This window comes from Vidua chalybeata, chromosome 17 (genome assembly GCF_026979565.1).
Source record: "Vidua chalybeata isolate OUT-0048 chromosome 17, bVidCha1 merged haplotype, whole genome shotgun sequence".
Classification (NCBI taxonomy): domain Eukaryota; kingdom Metazoa; phylum Chordata; class Aves; order Passeriformes; family Viduidae; genus Vidua; species Vidua chalybeata.
Window position 1 is genome coordinate 1,198,500 of NC_071546.1, and position 18,549 is coordinate 1,217,048.

The 18,549-nt window shown below is 47.9% G+C and overlaps 1 protein-coding gene and 1 long non-coding RNA gene across 2 annotated transcripts in view; one reads left to right on the top strand and one right to left on the bottom strand.

Moving 5' to 3' along the window:
• LOC128796608 (rho GTPase-activating protein 39-like) overlaps positions 1-18,549 on the bottom strand; it is a 54,617-nt gene that overhangs the window by 2,264 nt on the left and 33,804 nt on the right. Inside the window, exons 3-9 of the mRNA XM_053958439.1 lie at positions 15,706-17,011; positions 12,636-13,182; positions 11,278-11,367; positions 3,724-3,797; positions 2,012-2,211; positions 984-1,075; positions 308-477 (exon numbers count right to left, since the gene is read on the bottom strand). Coding sequence (XP_053814414.1) covers positions 308-477; positions 984-1,075; positions 2,012-2,211; positions 3,724-3,797; positions 11,278-11,367; positions 12,636-13,182; positions 15,706-17,011 — 2,479 coding nt within the window. The remainder of the gene's footprint in view (positions 1-307; positions 478-983; positions 1,076-2,011; positions 2,212-3,723; positions 3,798-11,277; positions 11,368-12,635; positions 13,183-15,705; positions 17,012-18,549) is intronic.
• Positions 6,331-11,387, top strand: LOC128796609 (uncharacterized). The gene is made up of 3 exons (XR_008433852.1): positions 6,331-6,668; positions 6,790-6,953; positions 11,339-11,387. It is a non-coding gene; the product is annotated as an uncharacterized LOC128796609 (long non-coding RNA).

Here is an 18,549-nt window from a genome sequence, read left to right on the forward strand (position 1 = left end):
CAGACATAAAGCCTGCCTTAAGGACAGTGCCCCAGGTGCCACATGTCCACAGGAAGAGCACTGTGCTCTGACACAACCAACAGAGCAGCAGCCTTGGCAGACAGGAAACCAATGCCAGGCTCTACAAGATCAGGATCGGGGTTTATTGCTCCCATAAGGAACAAGGCCAGCAAACATCCCTCCATCAGTCCCACCTTAAGTACAGATAAGAGGTCTTAAAACCATGCTGATGGTCCCACCACAGCTGTCCCACTAACTGCACCTCACATGCTCCTGGCCCCAGTGCAGGGCTGTGGGGGCTGCCTACCTGCAGGAAGTGTATGAGGTAACACAGCACCAGTCTGTTGAGCTCTGGCAAAAGCTGCACCACAGCCACGGCAGCGTCGGGGTTCTCATAGTTGCTGATACACTCTTTGTAGAATTGCTGGGGGATCACAGGCTCCTCCAGTTCCCGATACCACAGCTTGAGGAGAGAGGCTGGGCAGAAAACAGGTGCATGAGAACAGCTCTGGTCACTTCCTCACTCCCTTCAGGGGCAATCTTGGCAGTGAGAGAAATGGCAGAGAAGGGATTTCTGAGCTTGTGCTGCTTCACCTTAATTCGGTCTTGGCTCTGAAATGCTCAGGCACCCAAACAGACCAGTTAGTGGGAAATACTGGCTGCTACCTACCTGCTCCTCCAGGAAGCAGCTCTGGGGCTGCCTAAAGAAGAGGACAAGGAGACCTGAAAGACTCCCACCACTCTGCCCAGCTTGCACAGCCTTACTGCATCAGAGAAAGACATTCCTCCCCACTCCCAGTGTTTCCTCTATGGGCAGTGTTTGGAAAGGCAGTGAAAAGACACAGAACAAAACCCCAGTCAGTGCAGACAGCCTGCGTACACATTCCCAAGCAGCAGCACACCCACTGAGCTGCTCCTGCACCTGCCCCTCCGCACTGCACCATGGCTGAGGCTGCAGCAACACACCTGCAACAGTCCTGTACCTGGTATGTTGGGGTCACTGAGACTGTTTGGGATTCTCCACTGATCCACCTGCAATTTCAATGCATTGACTTCATCTATGTCACCAGGTATTCTGCAGAGACACAGAAAAGGTCATTTTCAGTGAGCCAGGCAATGTGCTTGGTGAGGCAGCTGGCCAAGCAAAGCATGGCTCCAAAGCTGCTTCTGGGGCCTCAGGGAGAAGGGAGCAGGGAGAAGGCCTCAGGCACCAGTGGCAGCTACAGCAGCAGTTCCTCAGAGAGAAGGGGGTGCTTATTTTTATACACCATCTTGAAGTGGAGGCTCCCACTAGCCCAGATATCAACTATCACTGTTCTCAGGAGTGATTATTTTCTGTAACCAGGCTTCTTTGCAGCATGTTCAGACCAAAGATGAGCAGCATCTCTGGCTAAATATAGTTATATATATACACACATACATACATACATCTATCTATCTGTCTATCTATCAAAAAATTTACCCATACAAGGTAAAATTGAGCCTTTTAACAACTATCTTAAGTTTAGCTACTGAAAAACTAATTCAAATCTTAAATGCAAAACAAAACCACACACAAAAAGAAAACAACAAAGAAAACCCAAACCCAAAGCAGAATCCCCCGTGTTCACCACACAGATTCTGTGTCTCTATTGACTCCTTGTGTCTTGTGCAGCACCAAGGCTGATGTTCTGCATTAGATGAGGTGCTCTGCCAGGATGCCAGAGCTCCTCCCTCCCCTACACCGGCTAACCACCATTGCCAAATCTGATGAAAGCTCATCGCCCTGCCTGGGGATGTCCACATAGTTAAGTCACACCTACACCAGTTCCCTCTGTGCTAACACATGCAAACTGGCTAATGCTACTATAAGAGGTGATTCCTCTACCTGAGGAAAGTCAGATTTTGTCCAGTCCACAGTGATGTGCTATTCTTAGGGAACAGGAACCATGTGGAGGTTAATCTTGACTCCTTGGCTATGAGGACTGACATGTGCGTTGCTCAAAAGTAGCACAGCACCCCAAAAACTCACCTGAAAATCCCCTCAGTCTGTTCCCCTCCCAGGGCCAGGACCTGCTGTGATAGCTGTGTCTGCACCCAGGGCAGCTTGTTCCCTGGGTACATGTCCTGCTGCCGCAGCATGATTTCCTCCAGGGAGCTGCCGAAGAGCGATGGCGTGAGGATGGCATTCCTGGCATGCGTTATCTCTTCCACTGTTGGTTTACGGAGGCCCTGAGGACAGAGAAAAGCTTAGTGCAGCCGTGGCACAGCCAGCCCACAGAGAAAGAGTGACCCAGGGATGCGGACAATGAGTAACCAGGACAGAGAAGGCTGACCCTGTATGTGGTTACCTCGTCAGCCTCCTGGCAGCATGGTTCTTGTTCTGCTGCCTAAAATCAGGGATGGTTCTATTCATCAGGCCTAGGAGGAGCAGAGGAGACCACATTGGAGAGTATGGGCTGGTTTTGCAGAGATTCTGTTGCTGTGTTTTGCAGAGCAAGGGGACTGCTCTGGCTGCAGCTCCACCTGCTGTGGGAGGCAGTATGGAGGCAGTATGGAGTGGAGCCCAGCCCAGCCCCAGCTGTGGTAAGGTCAGCAGAGGGCACCTATACTCCAACCCAGCATCAGGTGTGTGCTTAGCCATGGACAGGTGTAAAATAGTCCTTTGGAGATGGGAATCCCAGGTATTTCCAACTCCAGGGAAAGCTGCTCTCAGAGGTGCTAAAACCTGAAAAGTGGGCATTGGTACCTGTTGCTTCTGACAAATACCAATACTTGAAAGGGGTTTTTAATGTCCTGTGGCAGCAGTTTAGAAAAGCACAGAGCTGTCACAGGGCAAATAGGCTGCCCAGCACAGTGGCCTTCAGCAGTGATCCTGCAGCCAAGTGGGGAACACGACAGGGGGAAGCTCCCACTGAGCCCTCTTAGGGTCAGTGGCCAGGGCTGCAGCTGTGTGCAATGTGTGTTTGGAGGCTTACTGTTCTGCCCCTGGGAGGATGCCAGGAGCCTTCACTCCTCTCAAGGTATTTCAGCTAATTTGTTCACTATGCAAAGTTCAGATGGCAGGGAGGCCCCAGAGAAATAAAAACAAAACAAAACAAAACAAACAAACAAACCAAACCAACCAACCAAACAACAACAACAAAAAAAACCCACCACAAACAAACAAACAAACCCCAAAAACCTGGCTCGGTGACCTAGAACTGAAAGGCCGAGGCCATCTACCAGTTTTCATGGCCACAGACAGAACCATGTAGAGGGAAGAAAGGAAGATTTTCAGATAACACAGAGCACAGACTCCTCTCTGCACCAGCCACCTCTGCTGTACGACTGTTTGAACTGGGAATTAACAACTCTGCAGTAAACCAGCTGCAAGACCCAGCCCATATAAGCTCTCAGTGCAAAGGGAGACTTCCCTCACCTGAAGAAACAAAATGATGGGTATCCCCTGCACAAGCAGCTCCTTTTACCCTGGAAACAGGTAAGTGTTGGGTTTGTGTTTGTCCCTGAGGCCAGGAAGCAGCCAGCCATGCAGCTACCTGCACAGCAGGCATTGCTGTCTGCCAGAAGGATCGAGGGAACTGGACAGCAGCCCTCTCCCACACATTCATGGGGAGATGTACTCTGAGCAAGCCTCCCCTGCTCACTCTATCTTCATTTCCCATCACTGAATCAGTGGTGACCTGGTGACCACCAGAGTCCCCCAGGCAGCCCCCAGGCCCTGCAGCCAGGGCAGCTGCTTACCTTTTTGCCTCCAGTGACGGCTACTTTATGGAGTTTTCGGTAGCAGTACTTGGCATAGGTGCTAATGGGCAGACCTGGTGGGAAAGAGGAAATGAGTGGTCAGCCCACAGCGCCATGCACCCCCACACTGAAGCCCTTCAGAGAGTTCCAGCACAGCAGCTCATTCTGGCACAAGCAGCCCCCTCAATGCACAGCCCACTGCAGCAGGGCGGGACTGCCAAAACTTGCATTGAGCGCCCTGAAGTCTGCCAGTCCCACGGCAGGCAGTGTCAGTGCATGCCAGTGCTTGGGCTTAGAAAGATTCATCTCCTGAGTGAAGGCTCATAGCTCTGCACTTCCTGATCCTCCAGATCTCTTGCACCTGGAGTGTGCCTGCCCTACCCTGACTCCACACATGGCACCTGTTCAGCATTCACAGCTTGGGCAAACACACATGCCTGGGTCATAGCCTGGTGGGCACAGCCAGGGTTGTTTATTATTTGAGAATTTTGGTTCCTTTGCTAGTGAGAGAGGAACAGTAGAGAAAGGTGTGTGGGGAAAGAGCAGCACCACCAACAGTGACCTCAGAACACAAGAGACATGGAAAGGTGATGGGATCTTATCTTCCCAGAGACCTGCAGAAGGCTTCCTCATGTTCCTGTCTGCAACCTGCTCCAACCCAAGCTTGTACCATGCAGCTCAGGCATGCTGTGAGAGACAAGGAAAATGGGACACACCAAAGCTTGGGAACTGCACCTTAAAAGCTGCTGCCCTCCACAAGAGTACCTGCTCTGTTTGTGCTTGGTTCAGTGTACTCTGAAGGCAAGTGCAAGCCACGATTCACAGAGATAATCCCTCTGTGACACCAAGAGAAATGTTTGCAATGACAGAGCACTGATTGCTGAGAGTTTTTCCAAAACCATTGGCCTTTTGTTCTTGTTCAAGTAAAACTCAAAACTGCTCACTGAAAGCAGTGAATAGATCTGCCCTATTTGATTCCTTGCCAGGCCCAAAGCTTGCAGCACAGTTCAAATACTTGTGGCTGTGAAAGTCTACATTCTAGTCAGATGCTGTGCATTTCACATCAGCCTTTCACACACTCTATGGCTTAGGTATGCTGACTGGGAGCTTGGAGGTCTTCAAATCCTCTTAATGAAGAGGGAGGGCAAACTCTTCCCAAGTGGAACAATTCCCAGAGGTGGGAGATATACCGTCCTCTCAGCCAGCAGATAAACCACAGTCCTTGGCTCCTCTTGATGAAACAAGCACCTCCTGCTTCCATCAATCTGCCTCACAGCTGGAGCAGAGCTTCTCCACACCGCTGGAGCCACACCAGAGGAGGTACAACAGCATTCCCATCTTCCACAGGCAATGGGAAGGAAAGCCAGTTTTAGGAATTTCTCTCTAGGGAATATCTAAAGCAAAATATTCACTGTAAGCAAAAATCCTGCTAATCGTAGGCATGACTTACACTGGGAATATCTAAGGATTAAAAGGAAACAAACCAAATGAGCTGCCCTGTTATGCTTCACTATCCCAGGTTACAGCTTCTGCTGTCCAGTGTGAGACACACCACAGTGAGAGGTGTCACCCTACTCAGAGGGGAAGGAGAAGAAGCTGGACTGTGTCTCTGCAGCCCAGCAATTTTACAGGAGACAGCACATTCAAAACTAATTAGAAGAGACATTTTTTCACACTGTATTTAGACCATGAAACACATAATCACCCTAAAAGCTTAACAATGTTTGCAAAAGAAACCGGTGTCTTGCAGATTCTGCATGGCTGATGCATGGGCAGCAGTCAGACACATTTCCTTGAGGCCTATTTTGTACTTTCCCAGGAAGCTCCACAGTTCCAGAAAAAGCCCAAAACCTACATCCAGCACTTTCTGCAGCAAGGCCTCCCACTCCCATGACAACCATGCTGCAGCCTCTGATCCAATGGGGTCTGATGGGGTCACACGTGAAGCTGACCAAACTTAAGTAACTGAAAAACAAACTTGCTGCATGCACAAGAGGATGGAGGAGGTACTGTGCACATACCTGAATGGCCAAAAAAAAAGAGGCAGGAGCCCTGAGGAACAGGGTGAGCAGCACAGACCAATGGCTCCCATGCTGCCTCTCTGCTCCAGAGTAGAAGCCATCTGCCCCAACACAAGTGCTCCTGGCTCTAGGGCATGAGCAGAGTGGGATGAGCAACAATGGAGAGAGACACATGGAGAGGCCAGGAGGCACACGCTGAGGTGCAGGAAGGAACGTGAGGGAGAGGAGTAGAATTTAGCTCTAGCCTCAGCTTTTCCAAACCAGCAACCTGTTCCAACCATCTGCTGCTTTCAGAATGCTCAGCTAGAGACTGACTCCTGGCACTGAGCTCATCACGCACGCTGACGTTTCCAAACATGTGGCCAAACATGGGAGTTTCCAAACTCCCTCCACAGCCCACCTCTTGGTGCAGGCCTGGGCAGCTTCATCTGCACTACCTGGAGAGGGCTAATTCTGAAGGCAATTCCACTTCTGTGAGCACATAATGAATGTGAGAAATCCAAGATGACCTGTTATTCCCTATGGTATCACGGTAGCCTCAGGAGGTCAGGAACAGATGACTACTAACAGCCCACACAGTGAAAAATAGTTTTCAAAGGAAAATATTTCTCCATATGCCAGCCTAGAAACATGTGTGGACAGCATCTTAAAGAATATCTCCTTTTAGAAAAAGTTAAAATCCAGACCGGACATGTGCAGGAACATTCCTTCTGGAACAGACTTAAATGCTTTCCTGAAAAAAAAAGTCCTAAAAATGCACCAAACAGTGTGGATTTAGGACCTGGCCATGAGATATGTATTTTAGCACTAGAGAAGCTGTTGTCTGGATATTCCTCCGATCTACCACAGCCTTTTGGATCTCAACCTGGCACAGAGCAGGTTCTCAGACCAGGATCCCATCTCACTGCACTCTATAGCATAGGGGTAGGTGCTTCTGAGCAGGTAAGCTGGGCTTGGCACCAGCAGTGCTGCTCTCCTGGGTTAGATCTGCTCAGGATCCCCCATTTCACAGCACTGCTTTAGCTCCTCTTTCTCACACCACCAGCGCTTCCTTCTACATCCGAACAATGCTTCTTGATCCTGCCTGCAACCTTCTCCAACCCAAGCTTGTACGGTACAGCTCAGGCATGCTCTGATTCCACCATTCCCTATATGGGAAATGCCATGTTCATCAGCCAGACAAGTCAGCAGCCTGCACCTGTCACCAAGGTAAGAAACAGACACAGGATGTCTTAAACTTAGTATCCCCCTTCAAAAAATTCCTAGCTAACAACAGGTGGGCAATACCCTAAGGCAATGTTGTACGTGGACCATTAATCATCAAGAGACAGACCTCCCTTCTTTGCATTTGTCCCATTTCTTTCTAAATCTCTTTATACTCTGAACTGTGGAAGCTGGTGGGCCAACAGGGAAAGAATCCACAATACTCCCCTAGATGGAAAACCCCTCAAGCCATAACCACCCTTGTTAGGCTGAGGAAAAAGGCTTCTCCCAGCATGCCTTGCTATGGCATGCAGATTCAATGTATCCCATTGGCCCTTCCCTATCGCTCCACCCCTGTGCCCTCATCCCATTGGCCCTGGTGTTCTGCCCCGCCCCTCAGCATCCCTATATAAACCCTGCTGTCGTTGCTGAGTGCCTCTTTGTCTCTGGATCCCTTCGAGGAAGAAGCTCAATAAAGCTCTCCTTGGAACCCCACATGAAGACCCTGTCTGTCCTTCTGTGTCACCCAGATCCCAGAAGAGCTGAAATCACTTGGCGTGAGCACAGACACGCCTGTGCCCCCGAGGTGTCCTTTTCAAGATGTTTCTTCAGGAAGGTCATGGCGCTCTGAGCAACACCTGCTGCAACACTGAATCTGCACACCACCTCCTGTGCTGGCCCTTTGGGATTTCATTCTTTGCTTCAGGACAGACTATTCCTGAGCCTGCTGCCTAACACCAAAACCAGGCAGCTTTTTGTTCTGCTATGGCACACAGTGAGAGATTTCCTTCTTGCTTTCCCTAGGTAATCTTAAATTTCTTTCATCCCATTGACCGTCTTCCCTCTTCCCTCCTCCACCTCCAGCTCGCATGTCACCTTCCCTGCCTCACTCATCAGCCTTGGAGGGACCCTGGGCAGGACATACAGAGTGGGCACAGCACAACTACAGCTAAGTGCTGCTTTGCTCTCTGTCCTTTCCCTGCAAGATCCTGATCCCTCTTTTGGTTTCTAACCACTTCCCAGCAACGTGTATGTGCTTCTGGAAATTCATATACAAGATGGAAAATGTCTTTCCCTCCTCAAAAAGGCTCAGCTGGGGCCTCCCCCTGCACTTGCAGTCAGGGACCTCTCCCCCATGTAAAAAACATTGCTTTTGGTGACACAATATTCTCTGCTGCTTGATCGCTCCATTCGTCACCCTCGCCAGATCCCTCTGCGCCCTTCATTTATAGAGCCGTGAATAATTTTCTACCAACACTGAGCTGTCAGCTCATGATTTGTCTCCTTGTATAAACCCAAAGACCAGCTTACATTCCTGTGGGATCAGCAGACAATCCTCCTTCTGACAACACAGCATTTATTCCTACCCATTATTCTTCTGCCTGCCAACAGGTTATTCATGCATGAAAAGACCTTGCACCACATTTGTATTTCATTTATTCACAGAGAATTAAGCTAGAAGATGAATGCTGCAGAGGTTAAGTGTAGGAAACTTCAGAATTCTTTCTCTGGGTATATGTCAGATAGTAAATTGTGGGAGGATGGATTGTAGGAGAATCGAGATAGTGCTGAAGGCAATCTCGCTCCTGAGGAGTTGTATCTGTACTAATTACCAAAGAGTAGGAACAGGCCTGCCCTTAATAGGTCACAGCTATATTCAATAAGGCTTGCCCTTAATAGGGCACAGCTGTGTCCAATAAGGATGGGTGTTATAAAAGAGTTGATTAGTTGGTCAAGACAGAGTTGGAGTCAGTTGGTTGTGCTGCTGCAAGGAGCAAGGGTCAGGTGGTCCTGCTATGAACAGTAAGGGGTAGTATGTGCTACTAGGGACAGAAAGGGTTAGGTGGTCATGATACGGACAGGAAGAAGTCAGCCAGCCATGAGGAAGAAAGAGAAAAGGGGTCAGTGTTGCAAGGAGCTGCCCGTGAGAACTCACAGGGAGAGGTATGAAAGCCTTGCAGTAAGATAATAAACTGATGGTGACAGTCAGTTCCCATCCACCACTGACTGGTGCCATGCACCGACGCCAACAACTGGAGGCCCGTATGGGGATGAGTTCCAACAGTAAATGTTTACTCATCTATGAGCTTCTGGACTGAAAGGAGTATGTGCACATGTGTGGGGAATCACTGCTTCAACTCAACTTTTCACTGAAAGACTTACATAGATGCCTACTTATCTTCTATTCAGTTTTGACTGAAGTCGTACATTTGATTTCCGTATGGATTTCTCTGATAAACTGATGTTACAGCATCCATAGGCATCTTAGTATTTCAGAGCCACTAAGAAACTTCTTACAACAGCTTCAAGTACATCCTACCCACTCCTCACACATCTGGAAAGGAGGGCTGGTCAAACAGAAGTAGGTGTTCCAGGGAAAAACCTGACCTTTCCAGCCAGCAGCAGAGAGAACTTGGCATGCTCCTGCAAGATTTCGCCTTACTTCAGGTGCAATTCTGAGGTCAATCTCCAGGAAAAGTCCTCAGAGTCAGTCACAGTGAAAAAGCTGTTTTGAGCGAGCTGCCGGCCCTGCTGCCTCCTCCACTGAACCCCTGCAGAACAACTCATAGCCTGGTCCCTGCCGGAGCAGCCTCCTGGGCCAGAAAGACAAGAGTAAACAGCCTCAAGTTGTGCCAGGGCACATTTAGATTGGATAGAATAGAAAATTTCTTAATTGCAAGGGGTAATTAGGCATTGGAATACAGGCTGCCCAGGGCAGTGGTGGAACCTCCAACCCTGGAAGTATTAAGAAAATGTATGGATGTGGCATCTGGAGACACCATTTGGTGGTGGCCTTGAGAGTGCTGTGGGAACAGTTGGACTCAATTACTTCAGAGGATTTTTCCAACCTTAATGATTCCATGATTCTATGAAAGGTAATGGTGTGTGTGACCTGTCACCAGAGCCCCAGCCGAGGCCACACAGGCACAGCTGACTTTCAAGTGCTTCCTTCTGGAAACTTTATACCTGGCATGCCTTTTTCATAACATTTCATACATATATAAAAATATGTATCAGAAGCAACCTAGAAAATCCTGAGTTGAAAAGTACCTACAAAAAGTCTAACTGCTGATGTTTGTTTTTGCTTGTATTTTTTTTTAATTTTAAATTTAACATTTGTTTTTAGGTAAAAACTACATTTATTTTCCTAAGCACATCTCCAGCGCACGCAATTTAGACACATAATTGTACAGAACAGCCTGCTCAGGCCACAGGCAGCACGCCCTGCTGAACTGAATAATCTCCATGGAGTTGTCTCATAAAAATGTCTTAGTCCCTCTAAGCACAAGCAAAATGAATTTTCAAAGGCTCAGAATGGTCTGAACTCTCCTGGGCCTGAACAGGAAAGAAAAAAACATATATTCCTAGCAGAAATATAATCCTTCTGTCAATTGCAGTTCTCTGCTCCGAATACCACCAGAGACAGAGAAACAATGAACACTGTTAGTGCAGGAGCTTCAACCCAGGGCTGTCCTCAGCCCTACTCTTGACTTGCAGCTGCCTCATGAAACAGGGTGACACAGCAATGACACAGGCAAGCCACCATAGGCAACAGCTGTCTGCTGGCGTCAGGGAGGGCTCAGGAATGCAGGAAGCTGGACTCCAGCTCTCACAAATTAAAAACACTGAAGCCACCTGATATCAACTGCTGCCTGAAAGGAATTCAAAGGGCTAACTGAAGTTTCCTGAAAGCAATATAAAAAATATTGGACTTTGTCTAGTAAGACTTTAGCCAGATAAAGTGTTATCCTGCAGCCAGCAGTTAAACTAAGTCCAGAGGAATGCGCGAACTCTTGTTCATTCCTCACAGATGCCAGGGCAAGCCCTGGGCTGCAGAACTCAGAAAGTGTGGGCAAGGGAAGCCAGTTCTGGAGAGGAAAAGGCAGTGTCCTTCACCAGGTATCAGCACCCTCCAGGAAGAGCCTCAGGTTAGGCAGTGATTTACAAAATCCATTCAAACAACTGAGATAGGTTCTTTTCAACACACTGGCTCATATGGCTTCCAGCACCAGAATATGCTCCAGGAAATGCAGCACGCACAGATTAGAGGAATTACAGCCCCAGGTCTGCATCCAACTTAAAATCCCTCACACAACTTGCACAATTGTGCTTGAAAGGGCCCCCACCTGTCCCAAATGCAGCCCAGCTGCCACTCACACTGCTGGTCCATGCTCTGGTCTAACCTTGCACACCAGCCTGCCACCAGATAAATTTTCCCAAATCCAAGTCTCTGTATTTAAAGAAATGGTCTGATTTTCAGCATAGCTCAGCATTGCCACCTGCCTGAAGTCAGTGCAGACCTCTCTCAGTTCCCTGTGCCTCTCCCTACCTTCATCCTCTGTGTTTTGTTTCCTCTTTTTCCTGGATTTTGTGATCTTCTTGTTTTTCAGATCCACAAGCTCCTTGATGTGCTGGGCAACTGAAAATTCAGAAGAGGGTCTGGATTAATAATGTGGTAATACTAAAATACCAAAATACAGAATTGCCCTTAGATATGGCAGCCAGCCTGACTCCAGCATAAGAAGCTCTGTAAGGGGAAAGGTCCTGCACCACAGCCAGCTCCCAATGAACCTGAATGAGGGGCTCAGAACATCACTCAGCTTCTCCAAATGGCCAGACAGTTGAAAAGTTCATACCTAAATAAACTTGCTGCCTAAATACCAGCAAAAGAACCATCTTCTCAATATCTCAGAGTACTCCTCCTTGCTGCCTGCATTCTGGGCAAAGCACAGCTGGAGGGAATGGTTTTGGACAGAAGTGACAAGGGCTGAAAATCTTTATAAAACCCAAACTAGTGCTGCACACTTGACAGTTCAGCGAAGAAATCCCACATTAAGGCTATAATCATAAAAAAAGAAGGAAAATATTGGCAGTGTAGCACTTGCCCCTTGGTCCAACCTCTGCTGCCATGCTCATGAACAGGGGCAGAGGGATGCTGAGGCAGAACTCCTGTAGCCACCCTGGAGACCTGGGGGGGCTTCAAACACAGCTTGAAGTCCCTAGAGATCAAGGGGAAAATAGGTGTCTCGTTTCTGGCCTGAGATTGGACAAGACACAGTGAGTGCGGCTGAAATAGTATTAAATAAGCCAATAAATACCAGTTAATACTCTCCAGGCTGGTACTTAGCTTTTTTCTTTTCTTCATGCGCCCCACCCCCCACCGGATGCTATAGCAATTTAAAATTGGGGTAATAACAGAATATAAGCTGGGCTGGTCCCCAAACTTCTGAAAGACAGATAAATTGCATCTCTTCACGGTAAAAGCCTGCGTTCTTCAGGATCCCCAAACAGCCAAGGTCTGTTCTCAGTGTCTGCAAAGGCTCCCTTAAAAAAAGTTAGACACTAACAATTCTTTTTTTTGCCAGCTTCAAGGAAGTTAAAAGCAAATTATGTCATCAGAGAACCCAAAAAAGCTCTGCCTTTGGAGGGTTGATATCAGCTCATTTTCAGTGCTGATGGGTGAGGTGAGCACAGTCTGGGGCTCACATTTCTTTGCCAGATACAAGCTGGTGGCAGTTTCATCGCACCAATGAAAGGTGAACTCAGACAACACGCTGTGCTCTCACTGACAGAGCCCACAGCACTAGCTGGGGACTGCCTGTACTTTTAAAACCCAAACAGCCTTGACTATGTGGCACAACCCACCAAGATGCTGCTGCATACAGAGGAGGTGCATGAGGCACTTACTCTTTTCATCACTGTCAAGGTGGCGGTAAATGTAACCTTCCAGGTAAGACTGAAATTTGGGTGATGGGGAAAAAAAGGCCAGACTGATGGCCATCAGTTCCCAGCCCCATGCCAGGCTTCGGTAGCACATGTTATCTGTTGTCTGTCGGATCAGCTGTATGTAGAGCTCATCCCGCAAGCCTTGAATGCTCCAGCACTTGGTGACCGTGACCAATGCCACATGATTGCGGTCCATGCGAGTCTGACGATCTCCCATATAGCTCTGCACCAGTTTGAACATCTCACACGCCTCTTTCTTGATGGTCCGGTTGCTAGTGATGAGCATTGGCTTTTTAATGGAGCTGCCATTCCAGGACAGCATGTTGGAGATGGAGATCCTTCGTCGGAAGATGCCTTGCGTGTGCATGTTCAGGTTTTTGGAAGCCCAATCCGCCATGCTGCTCTGAGAGATGGGCTTCCGTAGGGTGTTGTAAGGGAAATGGCATCCCACACAGCCACCATGCTGGCTGCTGCCCTCCTGCTTAGACTCCAGCTCTATGGTCTCAGGCTGCAAAGAAGAACAGACATGTTAAAAGCAGCTTAGGTGACTCCTTACCCAGCTAGGAAAATTATCCACACTGAGACATGAAGCTGCCAGCAACTGCACAATGGTGAATCTGTACAAACATGACTTGGTACATGTAGAATTGGTGGATGACACTTGTAGTTCTGAAAGAGCCTGGCTGGCACAGCCACACACTAATGCTGTCCCTAAGGGAAGTGCTGGGACATGGAGTAACAGGGCTGAGTGTCCCAGCTGTCGCCAGGTTTACGGGGACAGGCAGGAGGTGAGCTGATTTCCAGAGCAGCAGCACAGCTCTGTGACACCAAGCACACACCAAGGAACCAAGTACCTCTGCTCTCCTCACTCCTCAGTTCCAATGGAGCTCTAGGAGCCCAGGAGGAGGGTGGGACACTGGTCTACAGTTAACCCCAAAATACACATTAGTTCTTAGAAGTTTAGAGCAAGTTAGTGTTTCCTTCTTAGTATAGAGGAACTCCTGAGAGGCTTCTGCATTCCAACCCTTTCCCATCTCACACGCCACATGTCTCTGCATGCAGATGATGGGATTAGCACACATCACATTCCACCCCTCATTGCCAGCCTGGGGCACAATAATCTCTCTTGGTTTTTTACTTTGTTTTTTTTTATCCCTTGAGTTACTCCTCTACCTCCTCACCCTCTCTGAATTAACTCAACACACTAACTAAAAATCCCCACCTGCAGTTCTCTGTTATCTCAACATCTTCGGTCTCCTTCAAACCACCTTACGTGCCTGGAGGTGGTTTTTCTTCTATCACCCTACCTGCTCCTTCAGAATGTTCCTTCTTAGGAGTCACCTCCTCTTACTATCTTGAGGTTCAGTTCTCCTCTGCTCTCTCTGAGGCTTCTCTCTCACATCTCATTCACAGCCACTTCTGCTTAGGCTGTTCCAAAACTTCTGCCCACCCTCCTCCGATACTGACTTTTCCTATCTCCTGATTTTCCCCTCTATCATGCAAGTCCAGCACAGGACATCACTTGCTCACTCAAGCCACTTGATGTTATTTTCAGGTGAGGCAAGTGATTTTGCTGCCATATTTTCTGCAACTTCCTCCCCTCCTTACTTGGACTCTTGAGTATTTCTGTGAATATTTTTTTTTATTTATTGACTCTTTTTGCCTCTACCACAACATCCATCTCCTTTTGTCTTTTGCTTCTCCATATTACCACATATGAATTATTTTTCTTCACTTTCAAGGCCATTCACAGTCTATCCCCAACCCACCATATCTAGTGCATAATCAAGTTTCAGCTCTCCCTGTCAATGTAACAGGGTGAAACACAGCCAGAAGACTGGAGAGCAGTTTCCTACCAAGTCCAAAGAGGCTATGAAATGAAATTGCTGAACTATTAATAGTAAAATGTAAGTAATGTAAACTTGATGTGTCTCTGTGCCTGAAAAGTGAGAAATGTGGGAACATGATATCAGTTGTCCAAAAGGTTTCATATGAAAGCAAGGTACTTATTGATCCAAAATGGCAATAAAGAGAACATACAGAGATAAATCTGATAGAGCAGAGAGGTGTCAGCCTGGCTTTCAAAGAAAAGTTACACCTCACAGGTCTGCTGGAGCAATCTGGAATAGTCAAGGAGCTTTCCCAAGTTTCTTCATGAAAGACTTTGTACCAGCAAACAGGAGAAAAACTAGAAAAAAGTAAGAAGCCACTTTTCAGTATGGGGGATGATTATCAGCTCTGTTTCATCTAATTAATGCAGAGACTCTGGTTGTTCAAAATAGGAGCAAAATAACTGGAGGAGTGAGCAAAGAGAAAAAAGGGCAAAAGCTTCAGGAGATATAAAACTATCTACAAAGAACCTAAATCTGAACTAAAACTAGGAAGCAGGATATTCATTTGAATCCAAGTAGGAAAAAAGATGGCAAAATAATCCTGCAGAAGTGCTGTGTTAGAGAGAAAAACTACTCCCCTTGTGCAGGCACACTAATGGGGCTTTAAAATAACTATTTCCAACAAGATGCTAGAGCCACTGACACTGATTTTCTAAATATTGCTATTCCGTGTTCAGGAATTGGGAGGGAGAATAGCATATGAGGAGCCATTCAAAAAAAGAGAGAGGGAGAAAGAGGAATTGCTGTCGTGTGGCTACACAAATCTTGATGCCGCACCCGCCAACTCAGACCATTCCAGTGAATAAAGTACGTACGAGGGAAGACATGAGTGACAGTAACATGATCAGGCAAGCACATTTACCCAAATAACAGAGCAGAGCTACCCACAATGCTGAGGCCTTGCTGGACATGAGCCCCCTCCCATGATTCTCCTTCCTCTCAAGCCAGGCCTGAAACAGGGTTTCCACGAGCAAAGTTGTGAAGCTTTATGACCTGTTTGCTATTCTGTAGGAACAGACGTGTCTTGCCTGCAGCACACCCCTGGAATTAAACCCCCCTCCAGAAGCAGGCTCTGTATTTTGAGTCTAGCAAGTCTAGCAAAGAAAAAAAAAATTAACATGGCACAGATGGGGAAGTACCTGTGAGGAATGGCGTGTAGCGCCTGATGAAGCCACGTTTGTCTGGCTGGTGACGTTCTTTTCTAGAGAATCTATTTTCTCAAAAGTTCTCTTCTGCCTCATTGTGTCCTGTGGAGCAGCCACACTGCTGGGAAAGAATTCCCTTATCTCCAGGTCTTGTCTGTACAGAGACCTGTTGCTGGCTGAGACATCATCCCTGGAGCTCTGGCTGATGCATTTTTTCAAGTCGTCAGACTGAAACCTGACCTTGCTGCTCTCCGCTGGAACACCATTCTCCGGGCTCTCAGCATCCAGGCTGGCTTTGCTTCCCCTGCAAGCTGCTGACCTGCCCACCACAGCACGCATCTCAGCAATCACTTTATCATTCAGAGCTGTGAGCTCACTGCTGCTGCCCACAGAGCCAGGTCTTGCTTGACCTGTTCCTTGCCTCCTTCCTTTCCTTTTTCTCAAGCTTGGAGAAGGGCCAGTTGAATAACCAGAATCCTGATGGCTTATACCAGTTGGATACTCCTGAGTCTGCAGGCTGTTTTGCCGACTGTGGTGGAGTTCCATGTTCTTGAGGACATTGGCTTCCAAGATCCTCCAAGACTCCTTGAAACTGTCCTTTGAAGCAAGCTGAACAGGCAGTTTAGTGGAGGTAGCCGTTGCTGCAGCAGAAGAGTGGGAGAGTTTGGCAGATTGGTCAACATTGACCATATGTTTTATGTATTCTCTGCCAGCTGGGCTGTATTCAGTGGAAGAGGGATTTTTTGCATGCTTCTTTGCAGCTTGCTGTTGCATACTGGGATGTTGCAATAACTTGGTTGGTGGCAGCTGCTTTTTTAAGCTATTGCTTGGTGACCTTGGTGGAGACATCCCACTCACACAAATGCTTTCAGTGTCCATATCTACTGGTGGCTCGTCATAAATTGGCAACTCTAAAGATGGCTCATCATATATAGGTGCAGGAGAGGCATATGTGGGGGATGCAGGCTGGGGAGTTCCTGTCCGGCTTCTTGGAGGTGTTTGAGAAGTAGGACCATTCATCATCACCAGGCAAAACCCACCACTCTCCGTCTTTTTGATCTGCATAGACTGCTTTGTTTCTCCAGCAGGCATTTGCTTTGTGGCTCCAGGGCTCTGGGATGTGGATTGAAGCTGAGCATACATAGCTGGTTTGGGAAGAGATTTTGGGCTGCTGGGCTTTGGAGTATTCTGCAGCTCAAGAGAACTGTTTGAAAAGTTCTGCATCTGCCTCAAACTGTTCACTTTGACCAACATGGCTGCTTTCGTTCCTGGCAGAGGCTGCCAGTGGGTAGGAGTCTCCCTAAAAGAAGAAAGGTACAAATACACACAATTGTTATTTTTTCCTGGAGATCCCCCTTGCTGAAACAGAAAAATGTTGTTGTTATTCACATAATAAATATCTAAATCATGAAGAGCAGAACAAGATGAAATTAGTTCGTGATACTATAACCTGTCTGGTATCAGCAGCACTGATATAGGACAAAACCTATGCTTCTCAAGGTTCAGCAGATAGCATGGCACCCAGAACAACCAGCTGAAGACCACCACGCTATTCTGGAACATAAAACTCAAGTATTAAATTGGAAAATAATCCCAAGCACCTGCCTTCAGATTATCCAACTGTGATGACAGTCCTTCCAGACCATGCTGGTTTTTTATTTTAGTTTCCAGATGTGTGTTTATTTTGTAGAAAAACCTATGAGGTCTATGGGAGGTATATGGGGGTAGCCATTCTCCACTCACAGCTTACATTCCCACACAACCTGCCATGCCTACACCCAATTTTGTCCAGATGCACTTGGATCTGGTACCCTTGGCCACACCAACTGGCCCTGCTCAGCTCTCATGGCTGTGAAACCCTCCTCTGCTGGGAGTATCACCTCTGATCCGTGGCGGTACTCGGGATCCACCACAACCCAACGTGCCCACTGCAACACCCCAGATCCCAGGAAAAGCAGAAACACATGAGGTTGCCACAGCTAGTCTAGTAAGAGGCAAAGCACCTAGATGCCCTGCAGGGGCCAGAGGAAACTGGGAAGCTGTGCCACTCCCATGTCACCAAGTGCCACCAGGCTTCCCCCACCCAGGAATGGGATGGTGAAGGGAAACTTCTGAATGTGTACAGTACCCCACTTCGCCCATCAGTCTCACTGTGGACACATCACGCCATTTCCAGCCTCCCTGGCTGCCAGAGATGAGAGGAAAGAAACACCATCACAGAAAAGACAAAGCTGTCTTGAAAAGGCCATTTCCACAGCCATAAATGATTTCTTGGGGCCATGTCTGGATACAGCTCCCTTCAACTCCATCCCCAGGCTCCTGGAAAGACCAAGAAGAAGACAAGAGGGACTTCCTGACTTCCCAGCATGAAGATTTGATCTTGTCCTTGTGAAAGCTGTGACAAAAAGCAAAGCCAGCGGTGGAGAAGTGTCCCAATGCAGCTTCTCAGCTGAGCTCTTCAGCCACCAGAAGCAGAGACCCTGAGGAATCCTCTGGGACTGTTCCTGTGAGCAATGCTTTCAAGTAGCTCCAATATAAAGGTCTTAACTTGGCACTGATTTTCTCAGCCTGCACCCAGCTCCAACAGGCCCAGCATATCTAGCAGCTCTTCTCAGGCTCCAGATCTCCAGTGTTTGTTTTTCTTCTTCCCAGAAGCCTGGAGAAAAGGCCCTGCACCTTAGCTCTGCTCTTTCTAGTAGTTGTAGTAGTTCCTGGTGCTGTGACAAAAGTGAGTGAACAGGGATGTTCATATTCCAGCAGCACTGCTGCTGTGCTCCTAATTCCCACACTGGAGGCAGTGATACAAACTGCCCAAACCAAAAACTCTGCAGAATTGTG